A 15,440-nucleotide genomic window follows, 5' to 3' on the forward strand; every position below is an offset into this window, starting at 1 on the left:
TATTATGAGAGAAAACTAAGCTGTCTGTCCTGCACAGAGTAGTAAGCGGCATTCATTATTGGCACCTTGACAGCCACCTCCTGCGGTCGTGTCAAAAACCCTTCCTGCAATAATCTACCAGTTCTTCTAAGCGGAGGTTCGTCTCACCAAGCCGACTGATCCGAAGCGAGCCACCCTCTGCAGGATTGTTACGTTCTGGTATATTTGTTATGTGATAAGTGCTTGTCGGATGCTATGGACGATCTGCGTAGTGGGAAGAATGTACTCTGGTAAATGGTGTCCATGTAATGGTATAATGATCCTTACGTGCTTCCAGTAATATACCAGTTCCCAAACATAGATATCCTACTTAATGGGCTTAACTGTCGTCAACTTAGTAGTGGCTGAACAATGAAGTGGGTGTAAACTATTAATACCCTGGTCATTTTATAATATGGACATTAAAGGAGTCGCTGATGTTATCAAGGCGACAGGATGTAAAACAAATGCCAAATAATGCATGCGTACGTGTAACATTCCGGTTCGTTCTGATCTACTGATAAGATGGAATGTGACATTACCAAGAAGTAATTTCTTTCATAAGAAATCTCCATAACTTCTATTAAGAATGTCTTACTGAGATCTCTCCAAATGAGACGTGGCACCGTGGGTATATAGTAAATGCACGACCCCACATCCCCTACGGTCCCGAAACTATAATTTCAAACATAAGCGTTTATCCCTACCTACAGATAAACCTTCTTTAATAAATTATAACTGATTTCTTTACCTCTCTTGTTGTATGCATCCTCTACGTATAAAACAAATGTGCGCCCATGTCATATCTCAATAATTACATTAGCAGAAGACAACAGTCGTCAGAAATGCCCATCTCAGAGATTCGCCAATCACCAGCTTGACAACACTGTGACCCCAACAGGTAGTGGAAAAACCGCGGGAAATTCAAATACAGGAAGCAGACGACCGACAAACGACCGGTGGTGGAGCCCGTGACGCGAAAACCGCAGTAGATGTCATGTGTTCACCCGTCGATTGCTCCGCACCGGTAGCAGAACCCCAGCCGATTTCCATAGCTGTACAAACTGGTAAGTTAGCTATTTGCATTTCTCAACTACAGAACTCGTCAATTGCGCTATCCCTTGGAGTTTTTTTTCGTAATTACTGAACATCATAAAACTAATGTATTTGTTTCAAATTCGATAGGTTAAAAATTGCTAGCATCTTGCGATACTTCACTAAGCGTTTAGGAACTCAAGAATATTTTAAATATTGAAAATTTTTCCTCGAATTCAGCAGAATTTTGCACCGAAAAGTACCTGTCACGTTTTAAAGTGTATCTCTAGCGGCCACAGGCAAAGCTACCTCAAAGCACCGAAACTGAGAAATATTTTAAGTTTTACGTCCGCTGTTAGGCGTCGCGGCCGGCTCTCAACACGAAACGAAATATGTCCACACCCAAATTTGAATTTAGATCACCACGTATGACCTCCAGGGGTTTAGGAAGTAACCGGTCAGTATCAGTAGCTTACAAGTATGTGTGCTTCGACATAATCAATGTTTTTCAATTCTTTTTGTATTGATTATCACCGCCAGGCGGCGGTCGTGGCAACGTGAAACGATGCGCGAACCCGCTCTGCGCGTATCGCGGAGAGGACATCGGTGAGGGCGCAGGTTGCGTCTGCAAATCCGGTTTATACGCACTTCAGGGCTTTGACAGGTACGAAATGATACGCTTTTCTATTCTACGGATGTCTGTCAATGTGTATTAATGGAACGTGTATTTGGCGATCTTTGCATTAATAAAATAATTTTGGGATATTCGGAATCCTGAAGTTTTTCGATTACGTCCAGTAATGTTATAAACCTTCAGCGTTCGTGAATCAGTTTAGAGTTGGTAAAGTCCGTTTTCCTCATATGAGTAGAATATTTTTTTAGAAGTTTCGATTTTAGCAAACATATATTTCTAACGATGGTTTTTTATTCCTTTATTAACAGTCAGTTGCCCAGTCTGAGACGGATTAATTGACTATTCTTGAGTTTCGTTTATGTTTAACCTAACGCAAAGCGTGCTTACTGAATAATTAGTTACGAGATATAGATAATAAGTAAAAATAATAATTTTACCTACAAAAGAATCTTTTTCAACAACAAAGTTCTAATTGTACAGCTGTTGTACAGTACTTCATCACAAGAGGGTCCCTAAAGTTTTTCTGCGTTCCAATAGTCAAGTCGTCGTACTTATTAAGTGTTAATATTTTTCCCAAATAGAGAATGGCTTTGCAAATTCGCGTTCTGTTCAATTTTTTTTCAGTAGCCCTGGCATTGAATCGGCTGACACAATGTTTGCCGATGCGTTGAACAGTTCCATGCACGCCGGCTAAAAGGCCATACTCGACACAGGGTCATGCTTCCGTACCCACGTCAGCTCACAAAAGCGCCATATTAATCACATCCTATCTCTCAGCCACTGCCAATACCCCTTCGCAACCAATCTCTTGTCAGGTTAGTTGACCTACTAGGAGTAGACCTAAAAAAGCGTAGGTTGTATGTGTACTTTTTTCTAGTAGTTAAAACTGAGCGTAACTGTCACGTCAGGTTTGTGCAAAGTATGTCTTACATCCAATAACCATAATTGTTTTCACGGACTTGAATAATGGTGTTTTTAGTGTATTTCTCTCTGACTATTCACTTTGTTTCGCATAAATTATCTTATTTTTTTTTAATTATTCCTTATTGTTTTTTATTACGGACACTTTTTTTTTTATAATATCCCATATACTATCTCTCATAGCCTAATATATTCTAAAATAATGATATTCGTTCCGATGTTATATTTTTTTACCGTTTACAACGAACTCCACGAAGCTCACCCGCCTACATTTCGTTACATTTTTGTACTACTAACTCGTGTTCAATTTTAATGTGATTTCAGTTTGTTCACATTGTTCCATAATAAAACGTGCTTGCCATACGGATCACGGATCATCCATTTAGCAGGAAGCTAATCAGTCTTATTTATGAGGCTGATTACACCTCAGCAAGCCTTACTTGGGTCACACACGTGTATAGGTTAAGTAATAAAACACACATAAGCATACATGGATGAAGTCTGATAGCGAGCAATTCGGATCTGAAATCATGCTGTAAGCTCCGAAAGCAAGTAGTAACAAAGCTTGCTTAGGCTAGTTATAAACGAGGGAATTAATCAAGAAAATCTTTTAGCCGCTGCAATTCCACAAATCTGACATGTTATATTAAAACTTTAAGTCAAATTAAACCAGTTAGTTATCGGGTAAACATCGATGATAATTATAAATATTCAAACGATCGTCCTTCGTAGACACCAACGTCCATCTTCTACGAGATCTCTCTCTTCCTAAACTTGCACTAAACTCAATTGTAAACAGGAATTATATACCATATTTTACCATAGGACCGAAATACATCGAGCAATTGTAAACGCGACATTCATGAGCCTGATAACGAACGTATCCAGTGTAATAAGCGAGGATAATGAACCATTTGATGTCACTGTGTTGAAGTTGTGAGCATGCTTCTACCTGAATAATGATAACAGTATCTGTCTAATACTGCTGTTGCTAACCGATTTCAGCCAGCAACAACATCAGCAATCTTGATCTTTCAGATCACTTGTTTGCCTACCAATGCAATCGAATTAAATGCCAATAGCCAATGAAAGTAATAACAGCAACAGTGAATAACAGAAGTCTATAATTGCTCATCTATACGTAATGCTAGCAGCAGAGCATACGAACTATAATGAATGCTTCGATGCGAGCACTAACAACAAGCGGCGCTTTGCGAAACCCCCGAGATCAAACTGAAATAATAAGACATGGTCAAAATACGTGATGGTCTCAATGCCTTCGACTAACAGTGCTTTTTCATAACAAAAACAGTAATGATGTATTGATCCGAGATCCGCGCGGCGCTGCAATCGCTGCCGCAAAATCTGCAGGCAATTCTAATATTGGCTACACAAATTATAACAACTTTCTTAAACATCTTTTGCCGCTTACCCGAGTATTGCGTTCATCGCTTCAAGCAGACGTTTAAAACTCATGCCTATCCAAACTTAACATGCTAATGGCTGCAGCTTCTTACAAAAGTTACGACATGTCTCGCCATCGTTTTCACGTCGTTCCGGCAATATCGCATTAATGAAGATTTTACGAATTTGCAACATTTGTCCGACAGCGGATTGTGGACAAGGTCAATGAAGAACCATCATCTGTTATAATGTAGATATCGGTGTTGAGATCTATTAGATCAGGGTAGGTTGTTATGCAGTATGTCTTATATAATGTATCATGGAGTGAAAATTACACCTACGAGTATAGTAAACTTTACAAAGCTAATTATTAAGGAACATCAGAATCAAGTAACTGGCATTTCGGGCTGACAGCCGCGAATGCGCTATATGTCTTAAAGGCGCAGTATGCCATGCGTAATTATGACATTAGCAATAATACTGACTATAGTTAAAAGTCTAGTTGATAGTTAGCAAAAAGCTCAGTTGATAACTCCGCTGATATTGATTTCATTACACAATGATGTACCCTTTTATAATCAGACATAGATCATCGACACAACAGTGACATATAAAACCTAACACACAGCGACAAGTTGGCCCCTTTGTAAAACGTTCCAAAAAACGAGGTACAAGAAAAGGAGACGACCTTAACGAATGTATCAGATATTTAAAACGAAAATCTACGCGAAAAATAATTTTATAATTATTGGATTAAATTGCAAAATCTATTTCGTCTCAACAGCAGAAAACAGTAAGTGGTTAAGTTATTCGTCGACAGATAAGCTTGAACGAAGCACCAACATTACCATCGTGATTCAGATTTCTATTCTAATAGATAAACGTAAACATTTGCAGATGGCCGTTTTCTGAGGCGGAGAAAAATCTGCTGATCGTCACTACCATTCAAGATCAGTACACCGTATTAAATGGGCATCGCGCCCACTTATTGCCGGTGAGGCTACTGTTTATTTGGAGCTGCTAGAACAACACATCCGAACACAACGATATCTAACCCTACTGGGGGCCTTCACGGTCTTGGGGAGACCCGATCCGTTCAAATCCCAGAGATCGCCAGTTCGCTCGCCCAGTAATAATAAGTAGCTTAATCTCCTGTATGTATGCGATTCGCAATATAACATACCAATACAAGCATTGCGCATACAGTAGCAGAACTACTGATCATATGTATTACATATATTTACTGTGCTCCGCTAGAGTGCTCTAGATATGAACACAGCCGTAGAAACTGGAACAGCAATGTCAAATGAAGCTGGCTTCATTTGGAGCTACGCGCAAGCCAATTCCAGCCCAGCAAAGGCAATCTGTATAGAGAAGGTATACAATAAGACACTGTTAGCTGATGAGAGTCTGCTAAATAACAACATAACAAACAACAATGACCACAAATAAATACAACAAGCCAATGAATTTGCGGCCACCGAATCAAGTGCGAAGCAAATGTTCCTCTAGTCTCCTCCATTTTTTCTCCTCTAATTTTGCTGCTGCTGTTCAGAATGCAGCCAGCAAACGAACAAAGCAAGCAGAGCCAGACACCTTGCCAGCTAGCGAGCCGATGCTAACAAAAATCAATGGTTCCTGACGCTTGCCCCTCTGACCTGACCTAGTTGACCTTGGACTTCGTTGTTGACAGGTCGGGTCACAGGTCGGTTCCATACAAACCAATTGTCACTGTGCAGGTTTCCGGAACAGTCCGACGAGTCGATTCACGACTTGCTATACGACGAACTGGATAACCGGTCGACTGGCTTATTCCGGATCCCACCTTTGCCTGAAGCATGTTGGCATACACGCACACATATGACAAAGCGAATCCATATGACGAATCTTATGGTTCTCCAGAAATCGCTGTGTGACCTCTTAAACAAGATGCTACGGCAAGCGAGCGTTAAAATTGGCGACTGGGCTTCTAAGCTGCACCCCCCAATCGGTGAGTGACACTGCTGCGATGGGGATTACGAATCGCGTATATCTCGTCCGCACCTGCGCTCGACTTCTTTTGACAATTCTCGATACCTGGCTACTCGGCGTTCAGAGCAACGCTTGAGCATTGAATACTGTAGTAATGAGACCTTGTTTAGATTAGCTATAGCGATAATAGTTCATCGAATCAGCGGAAAAACGATAGTTCATCATACTCCTAATGATAATAAGAATGGTAATAACGATATATATATATATATATATATATATATATATATATATATATCAGATATTATTCTCATTACATGACACGATGTAGCGTTAGGCATAGGTCTACATATAACCACTCCTGTTCCTCTTATAGAAACTGGAAATATCAATTTTACAGAAAAGGTGCAACAACGTTAGCGATTTTAGTATTGGCAGCAGCAGCAGCAGCATCCACGGTAAAGTCAACGTATTAGCATCACCTGCAACAACTAGCCCTAGAACGGGTGGAGGACGTTATAATCTGACCGTCTGTTCTGAGCAGCGACAGCGCGCTACTGGCGTTATTCAGATGAGATTCGTGCATCAAACTGCAATAGTTTGCAAAAAAATGCTAAATTTAAAGACAAACAAGTATATTTCCGATAGCCACAACGTTGCAAGCAACAAAATCGCAGTAGCAACAATAGTAACAATAACTTGTACAGCGTCAGTATTTACTGTTATTACACGATAATCAATAGCAACCATTGATAGAAAATGCGGCCACTCCCTAGAGCGCTCATGTAAACTCATGGCTATAATACTTGATTTTTACTGATGATGATACTGGGATTTAATTTTACAGATTTCAGAAAAATTTACAGAATTCTATCGGACAGCAACAAATTATTACTAGTATTATAACAGTAATACCATAGCATCTAGAAGGAGCTGTATTCTGTCGCAGAATCCTTCGCCTTTCACGTAAATACCTGCCCCTTTCACTTTACACTATAATCATAGATCGTAGGGTATATAAAAAATAGACATTTTACGTTAGCGTAGTAGCAACATACTTGCACACGTATCAACGGACGCTGTGCAAAGCTGTACAGTATTCGAAAAAGCTTCAATAGCTAAGAATTCTATAAAACGGCATCAAATATGAATCGAACATCGATTAAATATCGATATCAATGTCAAGAACCATTCTTCACAGAGGTCCTAATCGGCAGCGTTCAATCCTACGTCACATATAATTTTTGTTGGCATAACTGAAAAAAGAAACTTGTTAGCGACTTCCGCTGAACTTTAGCTCTGCCTGTTAATTCGTATAACAAACAGGACTATATCGTTCTACTTGCCACATCTGCAATGACGATTCGTCATTCAGTTCACCTCCATTAATGTTTAACCTATTTACGTGTAGCCTACCGCGATTTCTAGCTAGTTCTCGAGAGTAGGTCGCCGAAAAGGCGCGTGTCTGCCAGTTGAATAATCGTGTCGTTAGAGTGTATAGTTATTATTCATGATTTAAATTACCGACAATAATAACAATCCTAATAGTAAAATAATGATAAAAAGCAACAATTAGCGGCCTCCCTATTTCACCCAGTATTTTTCATGAACGAATGTTAGCTCAGATATTTAATAGTGACAATAATGTGCCTCGAAGATAATCGAAGTGTTGTGGATTCTAAAAGGCCGTCGCTTGGAATGCTCATTGCAACGCTAAGCTGATAACGATGGTAGCGAAATGGATAAAATGTCAGTGGCGATAAATATTGAGATGGGTTTGGCGGCGACCCGCCCCCAGTTCATGACTTCTGCTTCAAAAACGTGCCCTTGTTTATTAGTTATCGATAAAAAGCAGCCTCCAAATAGCAGTTTATCCTAATTACTATTGAACTGTAACTATCTACTCAAAGGAGGCGGTCACAATACTATAATCTCAATGCAAGGGGAAAACATTGAGAACATCTAGCTGCGAAGTTGCGCTATAAGCCTCAAGGTCCCATAGACAACAATCCGCCGCTGTGGTACGCCTGCTTTTGTTTTGGTAAATATGATTCTTGCAAAACGCCAATGATTTCTGCGATATTCCCTAATTCGTCGCTTAGAAATTGCTCATGATCTCACGAGCTTTACACGAAGAGAAGCAAGATTAGGGGAGCACTGAGTTAAGGCGCTCGATGGCCTTATGAGGGTGGCGGTAGCGGTACAAAACAACTAATTGATTCTCAAAGATGTTCATCCCCTCGGAGAAACATTCGTACAGTACGGAATGCTCTCGTCCAGATGACAAGCCCATTGTTGCTAAAAACATTGGTTGATAAAAAGACCGGACGTTTGAATGGGTTAAATACCAACCAAGAGTATCGACCCCTCAGAATAACTAGCTTTAGAATCGGATAAATGTGACACAACGAGGTGAAATAGCTTCTTTGAAATATGGGTATTTATAGTGGAGGAACACAGATAGGGACGTACAAATGTACGTGAATTCTAAACGGTGCAAACAGAGCAGATTACAACAGCAGGTCTCACAAAGGCATCATACCTTGCTCGGGGTTTTTTCGTCCTCATTGAAGCTACATAGCCCCATATGCTCAGCTGCCGAAGGATGGATAACGAATAGCAGTTTCCGATTGCTATCCCATTAAAGGAAGCCAACTTGTGAGCTTCGACCACAGAAATCGGTTGTTTAAATTGAAGCCGGTAACACGGGTTCTATTCCCGTATATTCCCGGGGTATTCCCGTATACGAATAATCGTAACATACAGAACTTCATCAAATGGTAATTATAATACAAATCATGCTACCAATAATAACAGTGACCATGCTAATAATAACAATTATAGCTATGAGATCGTGACAACAAGTATCTAAAGACGTACAGAATGAGCTAAATACATTTATGTTAAAACAGTTGTCTACTATGAGGAAATGTATATAGATAGACGCCCTAAAGAAGAAATATCCGGTCTCGAATCAGTTTCAAGGGCGATTATCTTTGACGCTTCAAAAGTCGCGGTTTTGCGACGATGACTTTTCAAAATTCGTTCCAGCGCCGAACAAAGGCGTAGTCTTGGTACGATGATCGCCAATATACCGCATAGTGTGTGACTGATTCTAAACCAAGTAGGTACTAAATATAGTATTATTATATCTATAATATTATTCTCAATCAACTAATATGTGTTCAAATATGTGACGCATATTATCGTTAGAAAAATGGAACCGAAACACTGTTGCAAGTGCAAGACATCTTTTTGCGCCCTGGCGAGGTCCAGAAGCAAACATGAAAAAGAACATGACACGAATCAACATCAATTATATCGGGTCGCATGCTTGCACTGGGTCAAAGATGACATCGACAAAGCTATCTATTTAACAAAAAAACAACTAAAAAAAGTAAATATCTTACACCCGATGATACGTGATGTAATGGTACACATGGTTTATACATTATGCAACAGTAAGTGACCATTATGTAAGAGACAAAGGCTATTTGCTGCTTAGACTTGAGATGTCGTGTGTGCAGATCTAAAGAGTCGGCCAAGCACATTCTACAGTGGTTCTTATAAGCGCGGCGTGTACATGTGTTCATATATATATATATATATATACATATATATATATATATATATATATATATATATATAGCTGAAAGGCTAAAGGATAAATAATTATGTAGAGGTATCTAGTGTACGTAAATAGCTCTACACAGATTTGGACATATTATCCCTATATGTGCAATCCGGGCTACCGCGACACCAAGCTTGAAACTCGACTTACGACTGAGTGCTTGAAATAATTAGTGAACTAAGTTGGTGCTAGTATTTTCATTTGCGGCACAAGATCGAACCAGCTGCGCAGGATAACTAAATTATTATAAGAAAATGTCACCAGCTTGCGGATGCCACAGTGGGGATACTGTATTATAAGTAGAAACCATATTCTAATAGAAAATCGTGCCTATGAACATAATCTATATATATATATATATGCTGTAACAAGCATGTCGAACGGATATATGCTGGTCAACTTTCCATGAAATACTGGGCCATGTTGACTCTATAAAACGTCCGATAACAGGACTAATATGCCTGAGAAAAGACGTTATTCGGCTGATGGCTTCTTGTCATAATGAGTTTCCGATCAAACGTTGTCTCTTCGACCTTGTATAATAGGCTTTGGTAAACATCTTTTGTTTCGTACAACCCAATCATTGATAAAACTATGGAAAAGTCAATCGACGTGCCCGGCTCGTAAGGATCATTTCTCGCAGCTCCGCTGTCACATGAGTCACTGGGTGTACCGTAGACGGTACACGAACGCTTTCAAACTAGCATTGAGGAACAACAGGCTGCAGATAAATAACAGCACTTCGAAAGAGGTGCTTCGAAGGCGTTACCTCTGAAACGAGTATCTCGCGCAGTAACCAACCTTGAAGTTGTTCCCTAAACACAATCACACAGTGGATTGGCTCTTACAATAACAACTGGTAGCGATATACAGCTGAAGAATACAAACCGCAAGTATCCTGTACTAAGCAGAAAAAAAAAATGAAATCTCTGTCAGCTTGCATAATCTATGCCCTTTTATTTCACGATGACATTATTCTATGTAACACGATAAACAGGTAGGTGTTGGCAATGCGGTATTCTTTCTTTCAATAAAAACACAAGATTTCTGTGGGGGCAAAGAGAGAAAAGACTTTCGATAGAAATATTAACAAACCAAATGTTGTGATTTTAACGATTTTCTTATTAAGATTCATATGCCATTACTACATCCACGTGGTGATGACTATATACGTATGTACGATTATAGAAAAAACTTCACATATGGTAGAATTAGAATGATCAGCCGTAGCATTAGTACAGCTATGAGTACGTTCTTGTATTTATATACGAATCGAGACTCGTTCATCGGCTAGGTACTTATGCCTGGTCTCTCCCATTTGGTCATGAAGTTAAGTATAGGCTTATTTTTCTGGTTTGAGCATGGCAGCCTAAAATTAACTTCATAAATTGACTTGATAACACAACATACTTTTGAAGTAACCATTTTACCTAAAGATACTTTCGGATTGTACCGTTGTGATAACCCCCTGCTCAGCAGCCAATCAGATCCATTTACCGTGAGTTGGACATCGTGAAAATCTGATGAAAGCAGATTAGCATATACTTAGTAACTCCATATATACATACTTACCTCTAACTCTTGTTCTCGTCGTGAGAATTGCGAGGGACTTCGCAGTCTCATCATGACACATTTAAACAAAGAGGTAGAACAATGACAGTAAGAAATACAAATCAACAGCTACTGATATCAATTGCTAAACGATAGATGTTCTAGCGATGTACCTCCATGAGGTCGTTTGAATCCATGAAACCTTTCTTTTCTTTATCGGCAGACATTTCCACTCCGCTCTGTATGATGCTTTTTACTCTTGTATATACATAGAACTTCGATTTTTCTCGATCCAATGTTTTTCTCACGCATATATGTTTTGAGTAATCGATATTATCAGGCAGCTTGGTCATAAAACTACCCGAAAGCTTATATAGCGAACGCCTCTGTGTCGCTACGTTAGCTGGTAGATAGACGACACAATTGAAAAAATCATTTAAACCCATCCAGTAATCAATCTTCTCTTGAAATTGGCCTCAATACCATATGTATGCGTATTCTCATAAGCTCGAATGAGCAAATTGTTTACTTATGTTCAGTTGTTTACCTTATGTTAGAATAAATTAATACCCATTTGTTTGACCATAAACGATCCCTAATTCCAGGCTTGGTTCCATTTTTAAAAAAGGCCTCAGACTAATATGAGTCACGATTGAAATCATAATGTAAAGTCAAAAGATCGTAACCCCATCAACGGTTGTGAGTTGTCTATCCCCGCCCTTATTCCTAGGAGTTACGATTTTGACGAGAACAATAACATCTTCGCGTTCCTGTGCCTTCCTACCAAAAATTATCTTTATCGTCTATTTTTGCCATCACTCCTGGTTGTCTTGTGGCCTCACATAGTGGCTACTTCATTCCGAATGTATTGTACTACATACCTAAATATCCTGAAATCCTGTTTTTGGTGAGGGGGATAGTTCTTCAAGCTCGGAAGTTCCGCTGGTGTTTTCTAACTTCAATCGTTAGCCCGAATCCAGACGTTGCATAGAAATTAACTTGATTTCATAGCTATCATCAAGCCGCTTTTTGCTCCAATACCGTGCACTTACATTATGAGCATTCAACTGAGAACTAGGTGTAACATTAAACCCGCATCTCTACTTCAAAGCTTTTTGTTTCTGCTACCTGTCAGGATCTCCGTAGTAGAAGAGCTACTGATAAGCTCCTTTATCGGGCTTTTCATCTTTTGCATGTCGTGTTCAATATCATGATGATTTGTATAGCTTGTCTAGTGATTGGTTATGCAAATTACAGTAATTAATTGCCGTGCTGTGAGATTGGGAAAAGCAGATGAACGAATATAAAGAGATATCATACGAATTTGATAGGGTAATTGGGGTTAAGTATTAACGTATGCTCAATTCGTAGACTTATATTTGGATCGGGCAATTTGTCATTAATGCTGGTATGATAAATAGGCACCCATTGTCCTACGCATACAAAGTTCTCAGCCAGTCAGTCGTCTAGCGACTCAAATGTGTACTCAAATAAACACTAACAACATCAACTTATCCACCAGTTCTATAATATATATTCAGCTTCCAATCGAAATACAATTTTTACCACCATAGGCTTATTCATTTACGAATTTATTACAACTATTTTGCCAGGCACATCGTACGCTGCATGTAGCAAGTATGTTGTGCATGATGTGTGCACGGAATGGGTGTACATGCGCAAAACGCAAACACACATGCATAAACAAACAAACAAATTGCTTGAATACCGAAGATAGGGCCAATATATGCCCTCAGAGGTCTCCTATTTGGCTGCATTAAACTCCTGTGGGTCATATAATCTAAAAAAACAATATGATGGGGGTCACGCATATTGCGATATATACTACGGGCAATATGTGCTCTATGTGCTCATCCGCATGCAAAGGTGCTCATACCCAGGTGCTCGTCTAGCACTTCGCGGCCTACATCAGTTCGATTGTTGGCGTGAGCATATTGCTTTTACGTTCCCGTACAACAAAAACTGTTTGTGTCCCACAATAGCGCACGCGATTTTTGTCTAATACATAATATACATGCATTAGCTCTGAAAGTTTCTGCCGTTCAGACAATAGGGTTCGTTTTGGATTTTAGTCTACTTGAAATTGCTTGATAGCCGCCTCGATTCACGGACGTTTTTAATACGTCTGCCGAGGCTGACACATACTAAGAACATGGCTAAAACACAAAATAACTTGAGCACACGCGGCGAGATTAATCTACAGTTACAGTGGGAGGCTTGAAGCACTCGCTAACGCACGTAGCCTTTGGCCCATCCATCTCAAACGTGCCTAAATTTTATTTATCCAAGATTTTAATTACCACACACAATAAAAAATAACATTCCAATATATTTTTTCGCTCTTTTCGTTACTGCTTTGTTACGTTCTCCGCCGTTTCCTAAAGAGAATAGTTATTAAAACGCAATTTGAACTCCCTTTAAAAAGGACCCCTACCCAACACGGATGTCATTATACCATATATATATATATATACAACACTTATGCTACGAGATGCCATTACGTACGGCAACGTAGAGCCATGTATTGCATTAAAGAAAACATGAACACAAAGCGTGACACGGAATAGAATGAAGTCGGATAAAATAATGTCCTAGCAAACAGTCTATGGGAGCGCAAACGTAAAGGACAATTCGCTATGACCTGAAATAGACAATTTTGTTTCCGTCATGGCGAAAAGGATCAAAACGTATTATAGGCTAATGTAATGTCAACATCAAGTCAACTTCTATCGCCTCCTCGGGTGCGTGCTTATGCGCGAACTCCTTGGCTCTTATATATAAAATTATATATAACACTAAATATATACACGATTCAAATATACTTGGGATAGTAATATATAGACAGAGAGCGAGAAAGAGAGAGAAGGAGATAGAGATAATTGTAGATGAAGATGTGTGAGAAGAGAATATACATGAGACCTATTGTGCACCGTTAAAAGCGAGGGATGTGTGTCAAACAGGAGTGTGATGTTTGCTTTTAACATAAGGCTGTTTAATATATTAAAAATAAACAGTATATAAATATATAATATACACAATCTGAAATGGCTGATGTACACTTAAATATATATATATATATATATAGAGAGAGAGAGCGAAAGAGAGAGAGAATAGGCGACACAGCAGGCGGGTTTATACTTTTGAGATTAGAAAGGAAAAAGTACGACAAGAGCGAAGTAACTCGAAGACGTTAATTCCGGTAAAGATAGCAACAGAAATGTGGGAGCGGCGGCAAAGTAAATGAGTAATCGTAGCCGAGTAATAATGATGTGAACGATGAAGACGATGAAACATCGATTGAAAGATCAAAGCACATTATAAAGGTGGCTTACTAAACAAGATAGAGAACGTACATATATTGACGAATGTGCAGTAGATAAAGGAAGCTTTAGAAGAAGGAGCTTGTTCTTAATTCAAACACACAATAGAGAAAGAGCAACAACAATCAGAAAACGACGAATTGAACGAACCCATACAAAAAAAAAAACACATAAAGGCAAGACGCTATGAAGGTGATTGTAATAATTTATTGCATACAATGATAATAAAAAAAGTTTTTCGTACAAAACATGTTGAAACTACATGGTATTTTTTAATTAGCCATTTATTATAATGACCGGTTAGTTAATCAAAGATTGTCTTCTCCGTTGCTAATGTCTTCCATGCTGATACTGGCTTGCGCTGTTCGATGCACCATTGGTAAGCTGTTTCCCTACTCTACGAGTTGGCTTTTGTAGTTCTTTGTTTGAGTCATAAATAATGACCAGATTTTCGGTCTCTTGGGATGTTGAAAATATGTCACATGCACAAAGATAGCATTTTTCACATTTCTCGTTCATCTAAGGGCAAAATAAAAACAAGTAGCGAAACAACCCGGAATAGACACGGCGTGTACAATAAAGGTTCTGTGGCTGAGAGAAATTATTTGCTAAATTAAAGACGACATCTTTGGGATAAAAAATATGTCACTTGATTTTGCCAGTTTGACGGGAATTACCTTGAGCCATTTTGCTAAACAGGTTTGTTCTAGCTATCGAACGATTGCCGCACGTGGTACAAATTTCCGAAGCTGTCTCAATAGCTTTTCTGATCAGCAATAAATCGTTATCGCAAGTCCTCTTCTGTTTAATCCACTATAGCCATGTTTGAGGTCATTGAATTTCAAACATAGTTCCAGCTAACCTGAACAGGATTGTAATAACGCGCTCTTGAAGCTAAAAACGCGATTCTTAAGGTAAACAATACTTGGCCATT

At 39.1% G+C, this 15,440-nt stretch overlaps 1 protein-coding gene and 1 long non-coding RNA gene across 19 annotated transcripts in view; one reads left to right on the forward strand and one right to left on the reverse strand.

Moving 5' to 3' along the window:
• The window catches only part of LOC147755735 (uncharacterized), a 13,181-nt gene extending 12,162 nt beyond the window's left edge, over positions 1-1,019 (reverse strand). For 3 of the 4 annotated variants that reach the window (XR_015327439.1, XR_015327437.1, XR_015327438.1), the window contains exon 1: positions 770-1,019. This is a non-coding gene — a long non-coding RNA (uncharacterized LOC147755735). The remainder of the gene's footprint in view (positions 1-769) is intronic. The other variant, XR_015327436.1, reaches the window with a different exon arrangement.
• LOC111248825 (uncharacterized) overlaps positions 1-14,767 on the forward strand; it is a 141,069-nt gene extending 126,302 nt beyond the window's left edge. For 11 of the 15 annotated variants that reach the window (XM_086988648.1, XM_086988650.1, XM_086988643.1 and 8 more), the window contains 4 exons: positions 920-1,085; positions 1,594-1,717; positions 2,312-2,502; positions 2,933-4,805. In XM_086988648.1, coding sequence (XP_086844774.1) covers positions 920-1,085; positions 1,594-1,717; positions 2,312-2,381 — 360 coding nt within the window. In that variant the 3' untranslated portion in view covers positions 2,382-2,502; positions 2,933-4,805. Of the gene's footprint in view, positions 1-919; positions 1,086-1,593; positions 1,718-2,311; positions 2,503-2,932; positions 4,806-4,909 lie in introns of those variants that run through there. The other 4 variants (XM_086988644.1, XM_086988647.1, XM_086988649.1 and 1 more) reach the window with 4 other exon arrangements.
• Positions 14,768-15,440: the final 673 nt, after the last annotated feature.

The sequence above is a fragment of the Varroa destructor genome, unplaced genomic scaffold (genome assembly GCF_002443255.2).
Source record: "Varroa destructor unplaced genomic scaffold, Vdes_3.0 BEIS01000004.1, whole genome shotgun sequence".
NCBI lineage: Eukaryota > Metazoa > Arthropoda > Arachnida > Mesostigmata > Varroidae > Varroa > Varroa destructor.